The sequence below is a fragment of the Cydia strobilella genome, chromosome 4 (genome assembly GCF_947568885.1).
Source record: "Cydia strobilella chromosome 4, ilCydStro3.1, whole genome shotgun sequence".
Taxonomy (NCBI): domain Eukaryota; kingdom Metazoa; phylum Arthropoda; class Insecta; order Lepidoptera; family Tortricidae; genus Cydia; species Cydia strobilella.
This window is the reverse complement of record NC_086044.1, coordinates 1,088,389-1,106,241: the sequence shown is the minus strand read 5'-3', so window position 1 is coordinate 1,106,241 and position 17,853 is coordinate 1,088,389. Positions and strand designations below refer to the sequence as shown.

Sequence of the window (17,853 nt, the reverse complement as noted above, 5' to 3'; positions counted from 1 at the left end):
CTAGGGTTGAGGGATGGTACAAGATATGAAATGAGAGCGTGTCCAAATAGGCAAAACTATTACACAAAATCAAAGGTGTAAATAATATCGAAACTGTTATTATAAAAACAATCATCCCTGTATGGATGATAGGTATAATCTTAAAATTGGCAGTTACTTAAATTAAAGTATTGACCTGTTCAGTAGCGTAGGACATCAGGTTTAGTTTCTTGAATCACAGGTTATAACTATAATAGTTTTATTTGTTAGTACTATAGTACAGTGGGTCTTAAGGGGATATAATGAATGCTTTTAGGATGAATGACAGGCCTTTAATAGTATAGTGTCTCATTATACTCGCACGCCACCATGACATTACTCACTTTCTTCATAGCGCTTTAAACGCTTCCTACTTGTACCTTACGCTAACGCACTCCTACAACTTTCACTTCACATCGCTTCAAATCAAACCGCACTTTATGCCTCACCGCACAATGTCTGCGCGGCCGGCGCAGGGAAGACCATTCAACAAACGCTATCTGCTAGAACCTTACACCACTCACCACTAACTCCTTCACACCGCTTCAACCGCTTCAAACCTCACTCTACGCTTCACCGCACAATGTCCCTAACGTCGACGCTACTAAACGCCAACGCCGCGGCCGCGGCCGGTGCAGGGAAGACCCTTCAACAAACGCTATCTGCTTGTACCTTACACCACTCACTCCTTCACACCGCTTTAACCGCTTCAAACCTCGATCTACGCTTCACCGCACTATGTCCCTAACGTCGGCGCTACTAAACGCGAATGCCGCGGCCGCGGCCGGTGCAGGGAAGATCCTTCAACAAACGCTATCTGCTTGTACCTTACACCACTCACTCCTTCACACCGCTTCAACCGCTTCAAACCTCACTCTACGCTTCACCGCACTATGTCCCTAACGTCGGCGCTACTAAACGCCAACGCCGCGGCCGGTGCAGGGAAGACCCTTCAACATACGCTATCTGCTTGTACCTTACACCACTCACTCCTTCACACCGCTTCAACCGCTTCAAACCTCACTCTACGCTTCACCGCACTATGTCCCTAACGTCGGCGCTACTAAACGCCAACGCCGCGGCCGCGGCCGGCGCAGGGAAGAAGGCAGCGCAGGTGCAACTGCAAGCCGAGCTCAACACAGATGAAGAGTGGACCAAGTTCGTGCAACGAGATGGATTGTTAGGTAAGTTTATAAAAAAAACAAGATTTTATTGTGTGAAACTTTTAACTAGCAGTTCTCGCTGTACGAAAAATTGGTTGTGAAATTTGAATCAATTAAAATGTAACAAAACAAAGCAATTATTTGGATAAATAATAAGAAATATATATTTAATATAATATGACATTGGAGTTAATTAATACTAGTATTAGGACCGTTAGTCGCTGGAGGTTTTTAGTCTATTTTAGTATGAAGTTATATACCTTTTACAAGAAGAGCGACTAAAATTAAGGTTTTAACCTTTTAGACGCCGTGTCAAACACAAAAGCTGTCTCGGACGCCACGTCACCGAAATGTTAAAACTGAAATTGAACTTTATGCACATGCACGTAGGTCTATGTTGTTCTGTGGTCTATGACGGATTAATCAGTCTTTGACGTTGGACCTGCGATGCCGATATATCCGTCATTAGGCGTCCTAAAGGTTAAATGGGTCAGTAAAGGTAAGTGCTTCACTTACTCGATCCCATTATTTAACTTTAGAATAAATGGCAATCGCAGAAGTAAAAAATAATGTACAGTGAGATTCCATTTCTGTCCACAATTAAATTGTAGAGACCAACCGAGGGCATCGAGGAAAGCCTTGATAAATTATGTACCTAGGAAAATAAATAAAAAATCACATGCACTTTCCATCTACCGGGCCGGTTTTGGGCGATATACTCGAGCCCAACCAATAATAAGCTAGTTAAGTATCCCAACTGTCGTGTACAGAAGGTATATGTTTCTTCGTGTTTATTACCCAACTGAATAAGAGCGTTTTCACATTGCCCGATCCGATATCGGATGTCGGAACGAAGTAAAATGTAAGCTATTATGTACTAGCTTTTGCCCGCGACTTCGTCTGCGTGGACTTAGTAACAGCAGCTAAAGTAAGTGTAGCGCCTGAAAAAAATTTCATAGCAAATTCAATTTGAGCATATTTTGCACACAAATTAGCAGGCACTTCAATAATTATCTCAATTCCACCCCGCTTTTCACTTTCTTAAGGGATGATTTTCGGGATTAAAACTATCCTATGTCCTTCTCCGGGACTCAACCTATCTCTATGCCAAATTTCATTTAAATCGATTCAGCGGTTTATGCGTGAAGAGGGCACACACAGACAAAAAGACAGACAGACAGACAGACTTTCGCATTTATAATATTACTAGCTTTTGCCCGCAACTTCGTCTGCGTGGACTTAGTAACCCCAGCAAGAGTAAGAATAGCGCCTGGAGAAAGTCTTATAGCAATTATTCAATTTGAGCATATTATGCACACAAATTAGCAGACACTTCATTAATTATCTCAATTCCACCCCGCTTTTTACTTTCTTAAGGGATGATTTTCGGGATAAAAACTATCCTATGTCCTTCTCAGGGACTCAACCTATGCCAAATTTCATTTAAATCGATTCAGCGGTTTAAGCGTGAAGAGGGAACACACAGACAGACAGACAGACAGACAGACAGACTTTCGCATTTATAATATTAGTATGGATGGATAGTATGGATAAGTAAATTATAAGTAATATAAGTAAAGTATAAGTATAAGTAAATAAGTATAAGTATAATAAGTATATAAGTATAAGTATATATACGCGCGGTGCGCCAACAAACTGGTTACTCCAGTTTGGCGCATTTATAGTATATGTGTAACTGTGTAACTGTATTATATGAATAAATAAATTAAAAAATATATATAAGTATAAGTATAATAAGTATATAAGTATAAGTATGGATTATATTATATAATATATAATGTAAGTTAGTATGGATTTCTCTCTATTTATTTATGCATTTAAATCATTTTTACTAAAACACGATATCGGATATGACAATGTTAAAACGCTCTTAGGCTACACAAAATTGTACATGTAACTTTCGAGAGAGTAACAGAATGTACGCGACAAGTGGTGGTAACGCTCAAGACAAAACTAGATTTAGGTACATGTTTATTTGAAATCAAACTGTAGGTACTCAAGAGTTGCAGTGACAATTAAATATTCTCGTTTGTTAGGGTTCCGAACCCAAAGGGTAAAAACGGGCCCCTATTACTAAGACTCCGCTGTCTGTCTGTGTGTCTGTGTCTGTCTCTCTGTCCGTCTGTCACCAGGCTGTATCTCATCAACCGGGATAGCTAGACAGTTGAAATTTTCACAGAATTTGAATTTCTGTTGCCTCTATAACAACAAATACTAAAAACCGAATAAAATAAATATTAAAGTAGGTCCCATACAACAAACGTGATTTTTATCCTGTTTTTTGCGTAATGGTACGGAACCCTTCGTGCGCGAGTCCGACTCGCCGGTTTTTTTCTGCAGTCTGCACGTTTATTGGTCGGGCCTTGCATCGGTTTTTTTTTTATCATAGCTTCCTGTTTCCTCTGACGTGGGTAAAGTCAGAGACTTTATTTATCGGTATGTTGGACTTCTATTGCCTTGTATGTATGACCTTAACTATTTTTTTCAGTAGTGGACGTGTATTCCGAATGGTGTGGGCCCTGCATCGGCATGGTGGGCAACCTGAAGAAGATTAAGGTGGAGATCGGAGGTGACAACCTGCACTTAGCGGTGGTTCGTACACATTTTTAGGTACTTAAGCCTTTATTAAAAGCTTAGAACCAGGTACCGGAAACGCGCGGAGCTTTTAATCGAGTTATTAAAACGCTTGTTTTTAGAAACCCTGTCATATGGATTAATTTTATTATCGGTTAATCTAAGTTAGAACGATGATATGATGTCACCCGTTGACCACGAACACTGTAAAGGGTTCGAAACTTCGGGATGTATTATAAATTCAATATACGCGATATAATCCGTTTTCATAGTTTCATTACATAAGTTAGAACGCTATAAACCTCGGGCCTAATATATTTATGACCAAGTGAAAACAACCCAGTGTCCTAAAAATAGGACAAAATAATAATTATGTTTTAAATCCTTCTGCTTTGAAATAAAGTCTTACTTATTTCGAAAAGTTTTTACGTTCATTTTAAATCCTCTTACAATTAATAAGCTTTTGGCCATTAGAAGTTTAAAGACGTCATGTATTATTAGTGCGACATAGTAGAAATTAAATCAAATGGCACTAAAAATTCATACGTCTAAAATACGACGGTTATATACGTAGGATGTGGCGCCTACAATAATTTTCTGTTTGGTGTAGCAAAGATAGATATAACTCCGTAATAGATGGATACAGTCTAAGGAAAAAACGTGCCTCGAAAATCAAGAAAATTTGATTCTCGATCAGAGGGCGCTACTAGCTTTGGCATACTGTCGTATAGATGGCGTTGACGGTATCGTTTGTTATTTAACAATTTTAACGCATATCAGTGAAAGAAGATGGGTCAAAATCATAAAAATAATTAATGCAAATAAAAAAAATCATTTAACCATATTTTGCAATTTAATTTTAGCACTTTGGTTACCATATTTAAATACATTATATCGTATTTTTATAAATCTTCATTTTTAGTTTTAAAGTGTGTCGATAGATGGCAGTGAATTTTCTGTGGTTACAAAATTTACTATGACAGTACCGCTCTAGTATAAGTTACTCTATGATCTAAGTTAGAACGCTAAACCTCGTGCCTAATATATTGTATGACCAAGTAAAAACAACCCGGTATCCTAAAAATAAATCAAAATAATATATAATTATATTTTAAATCCTTCTGCTTTGAAATAAAGTCTTATTTATTTCGAAAAGTTTTTACGTTCATTTTAAATCCTCTTACAATTAATAAGCTTTTGGGCATTAGAAGTTTAAAGACGTCATGTATTAGTGCGACATAGTAGAAATTAAATCCAATGGCACTAAAAAATCCATACGTCTAAAATACGACAGGTACGTAGGAAGTGGCGCCTACAATAATTTTCTGTTTGTTGTAGGATCCCAGCCTATCCTTCCACAAGTTCAAATTTAACCGAACCTCGTCTCTCAAATCAAAATTCTACACCTCGACATTGGCAGAATCCACCTTGCTAAACTTAGGGAGGAGTAAAGCCATAAATAGGAAAAAAAAACTACAATTTCTTGTCGGACAAAATATATACCTATAAGTATATACATAGAGTAACTTATACTAGAGCGGTACTGTCATAGTAAATTTTGTAACCCCAGTAAATTCACTGCCATCTGTCGACACACTTTAAAACTAAAAATGAAGATTTATAAAAATACGATAGAATGTATTTAAATATAGATAAATGTTTTTTTTATTTGCATTAATTATTTTTATGATTTTGACCCATGTTCTTTCACTGATATACGTTAAAATTGTTAAATAACAAACGAAACCGTCAACGCCATCTATACGACTGTAGGCCAAAACTAGTAGCGCCCTCTGAACGAGAACGTTTTTTCCTTAGACTGTATCCATCTATTACGGAGTTATATCTATCTTTGGTATATACAATACACTATATCAAAGATAGATATAACTCCGTAATAGATGGATACAGTCTAAGGAAAAAACGTGCCTCGAAAATCACGAAAATTTTATTCTCGATCAGATGGCGCCACTAGTTTTGGCCTACTCTCGTATAGAGGGCGTTGACGGTTTCGTTTGTTATTTATAATTTTAACGCATATCCGTTGAAGAACATGGCTCAAAATCTTTTTTTTTTTAATGCAAATAAAAATATCATTTTTCCATATTTAAATACATTTTAACGTATTTTTATAAATCTTCATTTTTAGTTTTAAAGTATGTCGATAGATGGCAGTGAATTTACAGTGGTTACAAAATTTACTATGACAGTACCGCTCTATCTTATTATATCCTCTTTGCACTATATACATAGGGACAAAAATGCTAATAATAATTTATGTTATTTTCATTACAAGAAAAAACAAAATAGTATCAAAGGAAGCGTAAAAAATTGGGTCACGGCATACCCCCTTGGTATGCCGTGACCCAATTTTTCACTATCCGTGCGTACCCCCTGTAGATACAGTCATTAATAATGTGAATTTATGTTTGTATGTAAATCTGACTGTTCTAGACCCTTCGGAATTCCTGAGGAAACTTGTGTGCCACCTAACTGCCACCCATTAAAGAGCTTTCTTGTCAAAAGTACCTATAGCAATAACTATTAATAGAGGGCGAACGAAATTTTATTAAATTGAGTATGGTTACTCGCTATAGGTATTAAGCATATAAATAAATGAAAAGCGAAAAATTCACTGTCTTGGGCGAGACATGAACTCGCGACTGGATTACTAGTCCTGCCTACTCAGCAACCGAGACTCGACTCGATTACAGTACAGCGAATATTTCCACCATATCACTCATATGCTGGTAGCCGTTCTTACGGTACATATCGCTAGAATGAATGAATGAATGAATGAATGAAATTATTTAATTCAGAAAATATTTCCATAGGCTAGGCGCCCCCCTAAGGTAACAATGGTGGAAATATCCACTGTCAAACATCAATCAAACATCAAACATTTATTCAGCAAATAGGCCACAGGGGCACTTTTACATGTAAATTTTTACAAGCAATAAAATTAACCAAAATTACAAAAAACAAGTACAAATATGGAATCAATAAAATATTAGATACTTTGTTAGAGATGTATCCAGTCTAAATGTCAAATTACACAAAAAAAAGTAATAAAAAATATACAAACAACAGACAAGTACCAATATTGTTTAGATGTGATGCTGGCACCACAGTTCGCCTTATTTGGCAAATATTCGTGGTGCATCTCTTTCCTTTGACATACAAAACAAAAGGGATGCAACACGAATATTTGCCAAATACAGCGAAGTGTGGTGCTGGCGTAAAAGTCTCTAGGTGTCAGAGATAAAATATATATAATAATAAAAAAACGATCATCAACTTATCGGGTATGTCCTTAAACTGCGTCCGGACCCGGATATGTCCTTAAACTACGTCCAAAAGAGAGGTATGGGCACTGTGAATGACATCTCGCTTTGTGTGGTAGGGCACAGGACAGCGGATGTCATTCCAGATCTAGAGCAGAGCCCAACTGGGGAAATACCTCCACCTTACAGAAAACCGCAGCCAAATAATACTAGACCCTACTCATAGTGTTGTGTTTCTGCCAGTAAGTAAGGTTGCCAGAGCTCAACGACGGAGAGGAGTGTTAGGGTCGGCAACGCGCGTGTAATATCTCCGGTGTTGCAGGCGTCCATAGGCTACGGTAACTGCTTACCATCAGGCGGGCCGTATGCTTGATTGTCACCGACGTGGTATAAAAAAAAAACTTATCCTTAGAGATGTAAAGGGTCTCCAAGACTTGAATTGTTATATAAGTGAGTCATGTCATCGATCAAAATCGTTGCAGATACTTATCTTGTCTTGGTCTAACTAATTACCTACCTACTAATCAGATTCCATTCTATCATGAGATTCCATTCTAACTTGTACCTTGCAGGCGAAGGCAGACACCATCGACTGTTTGAAGCGTTTCCGGAACCACAGCAAGCCAACCTGGATGTTTATAGCCGTAAGTATTTTCATACCACTAGGTGTGCCCGCGGCTCCACATGAGTCCCACTCGGTCTATCTATGTTATTTCCGAGGGTGAATAGGCTTGATGACAATTTTTAGGGTTCCGTACCCAAAGGGTAAAAACGGGACCCTATTACTAAGACCAAAGATAGATATAACTCCGTAATAGATGGATACAGTCTAAGGAAAAAACGTGCCTCGAAAATCACGAAAATTTGATTCTCGATCAGATGGCGCCACTAGTTTTGGCCTACACTCGTATAGAGGGCGTTGACTGTTTCGTTTGTTATTTATAATTTTAACGCATACCAGTGAAAGAATATGGGTCAAAATCATATAAAAATAATTAATGACAATAAAAAAATCATTTATCCATATTAAAATACATTTTATCGTATTTTTATAAATATTTATTTTTAGTTTTAAAGTGTGTCGACAGATGGTAGTGAATTTACTGGGGTTACAAAATTTACTATGACAGTACCGCTCTAGTATAAGTTACTCTATGCTAAGACTCCGCTGTCCGTCTCTCCGTCCGTCTCTCCGTCCGTCTCTCCGTTCGTCTGTCTGTCTGTCACCAGGCTGTATCTCATGAACCGTGATAGCTAGACAGTTGAAATTTTCACAGATGATGTATTTCTCTTGCCGCTATAACAACAAATACTAAAAACAGAATAATATAAATATTTAAATGGGGCTCCCATACAACAAACGTGGTTTTTTTGCTGTTTTTTTCCATAATGGTACGGAACCCTTCGTGCGCGAGTCCGACTCGCACTTGGCCGGTTTTTTTCTTAATGGTATCTATCGATCAGGTTTGTTGTTAGGATTAAATATCTATATGGGACCCATTGCATTAAAGCAATACAAAAGTCAGAAAGATAGTCAAAGTCAGACAGTCGTACTTCACTCGCGAAACGCTCCTAATAAAACGATAAGTGAACGTGACGTCAAGGTCACTGAGAGCCCATCTTGAATGTATGGAAAATAAGTAAAATTTCGATTTTGTCGGTGAAACATTGCGTTTATGCATATAGTTGCTATACAATCTGTTTTTGGATAAAATGCAAGGAATCGAATGGTATCTTTACTTTATCCCTTTTTTGAAGTTAAAAAAAAAATTTTTTTGAAACTTAGATCCTGTATTTTTTTATAATTTCCAACTTTTTACAACTACATTAATAAATTAAAGTACCTTTCAAAAAGCGTAAACACAAGCGCCGGTTGCTTTTTCATCGCACTTTATATACGTAGTTTATTATTTTTTGCTACTCAGTTTTTTCGGCGGTTTAATTATTTTGTTAAAAAGTCTTTTATTTTTATTTTTTGTGGCTATAATCTACTCACCCCTATTTACCCCCCCCCCCCTTAGGGAAGGATAAGGATACCTTATCCTATTGTAAGTACAAAGTGTCCAGCTAGTCGTTTTAAAATGAGAGCGGAACTACGTTTGTGTGGAAAACCGAGCTTGCCTTAAGGGTCCCCCTCAAGGCAGTAAAACAAGACTTATTGAGACATTAAGAACTTGTTTGTATACAGAAGAGAATAAATGTAAGTACCTAGTTTTTTACGGAATATACAACCCTCGTCATCGTCCCTCGTCGGCCCCTTCCAGAAACACATTCTTACATATCTCACCTAGAACAAAGATAGATATAACTCCGTAATAGATGGATACAGTCTAAGGAAAAAACGTGCCTCGAAAATCAAGAAAAAATGATTCTCGTTCAGAGGGCGCTACTAGTTTTGGCCTACAGTCGTATAGATGGCGTTGCGGTTTCGTTTGTTATTTAACAATTTTAACGCATATCAGTGAAAGAACATGGGTCAAAATCATAAAAATAATTAATGCAAATAAAAAAAATCATTTATCTATATTTAAATACATTCTATCGTATTTTTATAAATCTTCATTTTTAGTTTTAAAGTGTGTCGACAGATGGCAGTGAATTTACTGGGGTTACAAAATTTACTATGACAGTACCGCTCTAGTATAAGTTACTCTATGCCTAGAATAAGTAGACAGACAGCTCTACATAAGTAGCAATAAGCGCAGACACGAGTCATGTGGTGATATCGACCAAACTTACGGTAGTTGGAAAAAGCCTTCGGAGCGATGAGCATTGGGGAGGCACGAGCATGTGTGTATATAACCACCTATTTATCTACTTGTATAATATGGGACATTTTCTACCTTATTGTCGATGGCGCTTACGACGCACAGCGTCGCGCGGCATTGTATTTATATCGGAGCATCGTTTATAATGGCGTAAGCGCCATCGACAATAAGGTCCCTTTTTATACCACATATAGATACAAGGACGGGCATTCGACTTACCTATATTCGTATAAGCAGTTTTTGATATAAAAGATATAAAAGTGAGTTTAACACGGTTTAGCAACCACAGAATTAATGGTCAAAAATATTTAGGGTAACAGGCGTCTTTCATGTGGACAATATAGTTAAATAACTAAAGTATTTAGTTTGTTTACATATAACTGAATAACTGAAGTATTTAAATAAGTCATAATAGGCATTAACATTGAAATTAACTTCGGTAATTTGCTAGCACTTAGAATTTAAAGAGAAAAGCCCTGTAATTGATAATTCTTCTTAAGTCGTCGTCACTGTCGTCAGATAACATAACTTTCAAAATATTGTGGCAATAACAAATATTATATTTCACCGCACAAACTTCTTCCATGATGTAATTAACTTTTAGTAGGCGCTATCAGCGTGCCTTTGATCATCACAAATCGAACTTCACTTACAGGTAAGTTCGTTTAATTCCTAAATATACATACGACCGGTCTGGCCTAGTGGGTAGTGACCCTGCCTCCGAAGCCGATAGTCCTGGGTTCGAATCCCGGTAAGGGCATTTATTTGTGTGAGGAGCACAGATATTTGTTCCTGAGTCATGGGTGTTTTCTATGTATTTCCTGGACTACTTACGCAAAACAAGAACGCCGGCTGTCTGCGGAGCATACTTGGCATCACATGGAAGGATCGCGTGACAAACGAGTCTGTTCTAGGCCAGGCACAGCTCCCTAGTATCACAGCCATACTAAAGAAGAGACGACTGAGGTGGCTTGGGCATGTGCATCGTATGGAACGGACTCGTTTACCACGTCAAATCCTGCTAGGAGAGATTGCAGACGCAAAAAGACCGGTCGGGCGGCCAATGCTGCGCTTTAAAGATTGTGTCAAGCGTGATATGGTTGCCTTTAATATCCCATGCAACCAATGGCAGAAACTGGCCGAAGACCGACCCATGTGGCGTCGTGTTGTCCATGATGGCCAATCCAAGCACGACGATGCCTGGTTTACCTATTTGAAAGAAAAACGCTTGGGGCGCCACGAGCAGGCCTCCAACCCCCGCCCACCTGGGGGAGCATACACCTGCCGCGTGTGTGGACGAGGGATCCTCTCCCGCATAGGGCTACACAGCCACGAACGCAAGTGTCGTTACCGGGATGATGCTTAAAACATCTGGCACAGATGAAAAGGCCTATTATATAAGTATTTATATATTATATATATCGTTGTCTGAGTACCCATAACACATGCTTCCTTGGGCTTACCGTGGGACTTAGTCAATCTGTGTAAGAATGTCCTATAATATTTATTTATTTATTTATACATCCATTTCGCAGAAAAATAATAATTTTAATATTGGTTGCAGCAGTACTTGCACTTGCTCAATGATCATTATATTCTGCATGTCTAGTGCTTTCATAACAAAGCACCATTTCCAATTCCCGCCATTTTGAAAATCGAAAAAATATTTTTTTTCATACAAAAGCTATCCACCGTATTCTATAATTTTCCTTCATTTATTCTGTAGGTAGGTCCAGTCAGCAGCAGAAGTTGCTAAGCGGGCGAGGTGTTCAAAATTACCTTGACACGCTCTTATTCTCTTAACAATAAAGTCGTGTTAAGATCATTTTGAACACCTCGCCCGCTTAGCAACTTCTGCTACTGACTGGACCTACTGAATTCGACTCGTGTATAATCCGTGAAGGACAAGATACTTTTGAATTTTTTAAAGGTTACGTACTAAGGCCGAATATTTTAAAGTTGTTTGCATGCATGGTATCTAAAATCTATTATGTAGGTTCTTACGTAAAGTTGAAAAACGCAAACTGTTGTCAGATTTTACTGAATTTCAATGTCATAGAAGTTTAAACAGTCACTTCGCCATTTGTAAAGTCAAGTGTAAAAATATGGGTGCACACATCATACTTAAAAACGGTCTATTACCTAAAGAAGCTTTTTATTTAATTACTCCAAACGGCGCAAAAGCCCACAAGAGCAAAACCACCCAAATCAATGATTATCACTGTCTGTATACATAAAGAACTAATTATTATTGTGCCTTGAACTTTTACTCCCAGGCCGGCCAGCTGGTGAACATAATATTCGGCGCTGACGCTCCCCGTATCGCGCGTACCATCGAACAGGAGCTAAAGAATGAGGAGTTAGCCAAGAAAGGGGAACGAGAGCGGCCTCAGCGGGCCCCTCACGAATTAACTCCCGAGGAACAGGTACGCAATTTAAACCACGTTCAAACCCTGATTAATCATGATATTTGGTCGACTGTCTTCCGTCTCTCAAGGTACCTACAGCCTACAGGCCTCTCAATTTAGATAGGCGAATTACACACAGAGGTAAAAATATTAGGTATGTGCGCCGAGCTTAGTGAGTTAAACTGACCTGGGGGTCTTGGCAAGATGATAATTGTTGATCAAAACTTAATTAATGTATAAAAAAAGTCACGTGACTTATCGTACCTCCTCTGCTAGCCCCCAAGTCCGCACCAAATTCAGTCACGATCGCGACCGAATATAGGAGTATCGACGACGCAAAGAGAAGAATTCATTATAGTACACAACCTATATCTCTATGGTGCAAAAGGTACCTATATATCACAAAATAGTTTAGGGTTTCATGACAGTAGGCAACTTGGTATGTGTGGCATTATTGAACTGTTTTATTGATATACAGGAGGTGGCTCAAGCTCAAGAAAAACTAATCGCCGAACGACGAGAACGCGAACGCGCCGCGGCGGCAGCTGAGCGCGAAGAACGTCGCGAAACACGTGCGCGTCGTGTTGATCAGCATTTCGCAGATGTGTGTGCTGGTTTATTGCTCCCGCATGCCCAAAAATATCTGCGGAAGGTGTCTGATGCTTTGGAGCCTTATGGTAAGTGTTAAATAGAAGTCTATTGCTTAGGAAATAGCGCGTGGACCAGCATTTTGCAGATGAATTTGCCGAGGGACTGCTTGTGTCATGCTCAGAAACATCTTCGGAAGGTGTCTGATGCTCTGGAATTTTTTGGTGAGTGTCACAGCCTCTGTGATCTCTCAGAGCTCTCACCCGACCACACATTTTTCGCTATCGCCCTACGCGACAACATTACCATCCTCACCACTTAGATGGTTGGCAGTCCTCAACTGTGCGTTTCTCTAGAAACTTCCTGCCTCGGACAGCTAAACTGTGGAATTAACTGTCGCCTGCGGTATTTCTGGACCGATATGACCTTCAAACCTTCAAGAAAAGAGCGTACTCCCATCTTAAAGGCCGGCAACGCACTTACAACCCCTCTGGTGTTGCGGGTGTCCATGGGCGGTGGTAATCGCTTACCATCAGGTGATCCGTCTGCTCGTTTGCCTCCTATTTCATTAAAAAAAAAAACACACATGTGGCAACAACTTGCTTATGTTTCCACTGGATAGCTGTTGTCGCATAGTCAGAAACATCCGAAAATTGTCTAACGCGCTATCCGCTTGCTAAAATTTATGAGAGTAAAGAATCTTTAAACCGAAGATTCTAAGACCAGAGATAACCTATTGGGTGGAGAAGTGAAGCATAGTGATTAAGATTTTGCAACTGTATGTGTGTGCTGCAGCATGCAGAAGCGTGAGGTGTTACATGCATTGGACCATTTTGGTAAGTCTCAGACAGAAGCGTATTCGCTAGGCTAGGCTAGGCTAGAAGAAGTGAAACGCGCCGCCTCAAGTTACAATTCGCAGATGTGTTTGCTAAATTTCTACTATTTACTACGGCTAATTAAATACTCGCGTGCCGCAGGAACATTTCAGAAAAATGCGTAATGCAATAGCTTGCCCCCTTGGAAAGAGTCATACACTTATAAGTACAACGTACCGTTTTGCGTGGCTTTCCTTGTTCTCTGAGATGTCCGAGAGTTGCTGATGATGCTCGTATGAGAGTGATTTATCTTACACTCTCATACGAGCAACATCAGCAAGTCTGACATTCAACACATGTTCCAGGAGTCCTAGTCGCCGACAAATGTCCCCTCCTCCTTAGCAAGATAGAAGCACGTCGGTTGGCGGTGGAAGAACCAGAGATGGGCGAGCCAGCAGCAGTGGCCGCGCTCACGGAGCGACCCTCATTGGCTTTGCTGTTAAAGAAACAACCCGATAAGGAAGGGGATATTATAGGTCAGTTCATGCTCAGAGGCACTTTTGGATGAGATTAGATCAGGATCGGAACAAGCGGCATACCTAAAGCTCAGTAAAGTGTAAAGACGTAACATAGGTATATAAGCTTAAAAGGGCTGCTCTGCTTACAGAGCGATAATCACTGGTTCCTTCCGTGAAACAACCCGATGAGCAAATAAAGCAATTCCAATCAACGCTAAGTTTACATCAAATTGGCACTCTTGGTATTATATAGTGATAATGTATGGCAACGCCTTCTTTAAGGATTAAGGATTAGTTAAATAGTTAGATATACGAACGTTTTTTGGAAGGGCTTCCACGGAAGACCAGCGTTAAGGTATTCAAAAGGTACCATGACACCAAGCTGAGTGGAAACCTTTTCACTCGTTTCGTTTTAAACCATTTTTGAGGCATGTTTTTGTAAAAAAAAATTGTTGTTTAAGCGTCCTTAATAAATTTTATTCTATTCAATTCTAATTTCAGAGATCTGCCGCCGAGTGTTATATGGCGATGGTTTGGAGGAAGAAGAACGCCCGAAGAAGCTGGTGTGTGATGAGCTCCGTCTGGGCAGAGTGCCGGGGATATATGTGCCAGCGGACAGGCAACAGCGGGCCGCGGTGCTGGAACTTCTGTTCCCTAAGGTAGGTTTGGAAGAGGACGAACGCCGGGAAAAACTGGTGTGTAATGAGCCCCATCTGGCCGGCGTGCTGGGGACATACATGCCAGCGGACAGACAACAGCGGGCCGCGGTGCTGGAACTTCTGTTCCCTAAGGTAGGTTTGGAAGAGGATGAACGCCGGAAGAGACTGGTGTGTGGTGAGGTATGTCTCGACGGAGTGCCAGGGTTATACGTGCCAGCAGACAGACAACAGCGGGCCGCTGTACTAGACCTTATGTTTTCTAAAGTAGGTTTGACGAAAAACGCCTGAAGAAGCTGATGTGTGATGACTGGTACGAGCACCTGGTAAATATGAAAAACAGCGGGTTGCACTTTTGGTCCTTATGTTTCCTAAGTTAGATTTGATGTTGAAGAATGCCTGAAAAAGCTGATGTGTGATGAGCTCAGCCTGGACAGAGTGCCGGAGCTAAACGTTCGGTAAACAACAACGAGACGCTCTTTTAGATATATTGTTCCACACTGTAGGGTATAGTGTAAACCCGTGACCAAATCCTTAGAAATAAAGCCAAGGCAAGGATGTCTTCTCACTAACATCCACTAACTTCTGATTCTGAAAAATAACAATATTATCTCGTGTACAGCGCGCTGCAAATTACATGGACATCACATATGATTGGAATTCATTCATAAAGTGGCCATACTCTTTTGCAGCTGGGTGAACCTTATCTTTTCCTCAGATGGTGGGCGCCCTAGTGGAGCCGCTCCCCCCTCCCGCAGCCCCGCACGTGGCCATGATGTTCGGCGCGTGGCAGCGGCGCGCCGTGCTGACGGCCGCGGCCAAGTACGCTGCCCGGGTCTTGAAACACGGCTTCTTTGCAGACCCAAACGTGGCGGAACCGAGGCTGCTGTGTAAAACTGCGAACCAGTACGAGGACAGGCTGGACAAGGACTAGTAAGTTACGTTAAGCAGCTTACTCCTTAACCAACCGTCAAAGCTATTAGCTAAGTTATAGTTGCACTTCGGTTCCTAAATTTTAAACCTCATGTAATATTGTAAGTACCCATCGTCAAATTTCCTTTAAGGAAAGTAGATCACTTTCGTAGGTCATTTTCTGTTACGTCACTTTCCTTACCCGACCTTTTAACGTAAAGGACGCCGAAGGCACTGTTTGTAGCTGCGCGTGCTAATGTGGGGTATACCATCTATAATTTATTCTTTATTGTATTGCAGTCATGTTCATAATACATTAGGTGTTACAGTTTGAGGATGGTAGGTACATGACACCCTGTCAGGGTACTTAATTTTCTTAAGTCTAGGTAAAATTACATGCATCTCATACAAATAGCAATAAAATCTATATTTATAACTTTATATTTTATCGACGTTTATGCAACGTTAAATGTCAAGTTCGTTTAGAAAATTAGTAAATGCGGGGCTTAGCCCGACCTTACAGTGTGAAGAGCGCCGCAGGCACCCTGTATGTAAGTTCGCGCACTCCTAATATCGGACTTCGCCCGACGGAATGGGCCTAACATGCGAGAGCGCTGCGAATGTCGGGCTTCGCTGGACGTTACAATGTGAAAGGGTGCCTAAAGCGCAAGAAAGGCGCTCCGGCGCGCACAAAACTTTATCAAGCATTTGCATAAAGATTCACAAATATACAGTTTAAATGTTTAAAATCAAATCGATTTTTTTCAGCTGCGAAACCATAGTCCTTGAAATAGCCGTAGGCCTCGCAGAACCTGAACTAGCGGACCCCGCCGACCTCTTCCCACCCGGCCCTCCTGCTGAGTTGCTCGCCCTCGGCCCCATACACGTCAGTGTAGACGCTGTGGAAGGCGCGCTGGAGTGCGTGAGGTTCTTCCCGTCGGGGTACTGCGAGCCAGAAGAGAAGCCGAAGCCAAAGACTAAGAAGAAGAAGAAGGTATGACGGAGTCTTAGCTGCGAGACCAAATCTAAGTCCTTCAAGTAGCCGTAGGCCTCGCGGAACCTGAACTAGCGGACCCCACCGACCTTATCCCACCTGGCCCCCCTCCCCCTGCTGAACCGAAGGCCCTGTGGACGCTGTGGAAGGCGCGCTAGGGAGCGCGAGGTTCTCGCCGGGGCATTGTATCTATTGTAAGGTCATCATAATATCTTATACCTTTAAACATATTTCGATAACATTTGCTATATGGGGGTTTTCGGGGGCGAAAAATCGATCTAGCTAGGTCTTATCTCTGGGGAAACGCGATTTTTTTAGTTTTTACATGTTTTCTGAGCAAAGCTCGGTCCCAGATATTATTTTCTAATACGAGACCGACTTGAAATCAATTTTATTGCAAGCAGGCGCTTCTTCATGTAAAGTCAACTATACAAGTGTATATAGTTACATACCTATCGTTGAAAGTTACCAATGTGCTTTAATAACCCTTGTCGACTGTCTACAGTACGCTTTAAACACAGATTAAGGTAAGGTACTCGTATTCAGTAATTCCAAACCATTTAAGTTGCCATTTACTTTTTACAGAAGCGTCAAGGCGAGAATAAAGAAGAGGCCGTAGACCCCGCCCTCTCGGCCGCTCCGTCTTCAGAAGGCGAGGCTTCTACCGAGGCCGAGGCCGCCGAAGACGAGCCCGACCAGGACGAGGCCGACGACGACGAGGTGGCCGTGGATAAAGCTACTTCCCCACCGCCGATGGCTGAATAGACATTCATTTCTCACGGGTCATACGGCCAGCTCAGGCACATGGAGGCGAGTGCCAATGTGTGTGCAGTCTACTCGGATCGCCTCGCCGCCATTGCGCAACGCTGCGATTAATAAACTCGTATGCTAACGTTTAGACTCAGGTGAAAAGTTCCCATTCTGACTACTAATATTGGCCCAAATATCTTGTCAGAAATGGGTTCCTATCATCCCTTAGTTAACAATCTTCTTCATATTAAAAATATATGTAGGGAGCCATTAAATATTTTAAGTTGCTTAATTGCTTAGTCAAACCAAGAAAAGTTTGCAGATATTTTGACAGCACACGCAGAGCAGGTGTTATTTTAAACGTCAAACTTCTATGAAATTATG

At 40.6% G+C, this 17,853-nt stretch overlaps 1 protein-coding gene across 1 annotated transcript; it reads left to right on the top strand.

The window, feature by feature from the left end:
- Positions 1 to 1,056: 1,056 nt before the first annotated feature.
- On the top strand, positions 1,057 to 17,484 carry LOC134740893 (thioredoxin domain-containing protein 3 homolog). The gene is made up of 10 exons (XM_063673546.1): positions 1,057 to 1,202; positions 3,691 to 3,794; positions 7,633 to 7,704; positions 12,105 to 12,254; positions 12,715 to 12,913; positions 14,005 to 14,175; positions 14,659 to 14,816; positions 15,532 to 15,746; positions 16,494 to 16,719; positions 17,305 to 17,484. Exons 1-10 carry the CDS (start codon positions 1,061 to 1,063, stop codon positions 17,482 to 17,484), a joined length of 1,617 nt encoding a protein of 538 aa, XP_063529616.1. The 5' UTR covers positions 1,057 to 1,060.
- The last annotated feature ends 369 nt before the right edge of the window (positions 17,485 to 17,853 follow it).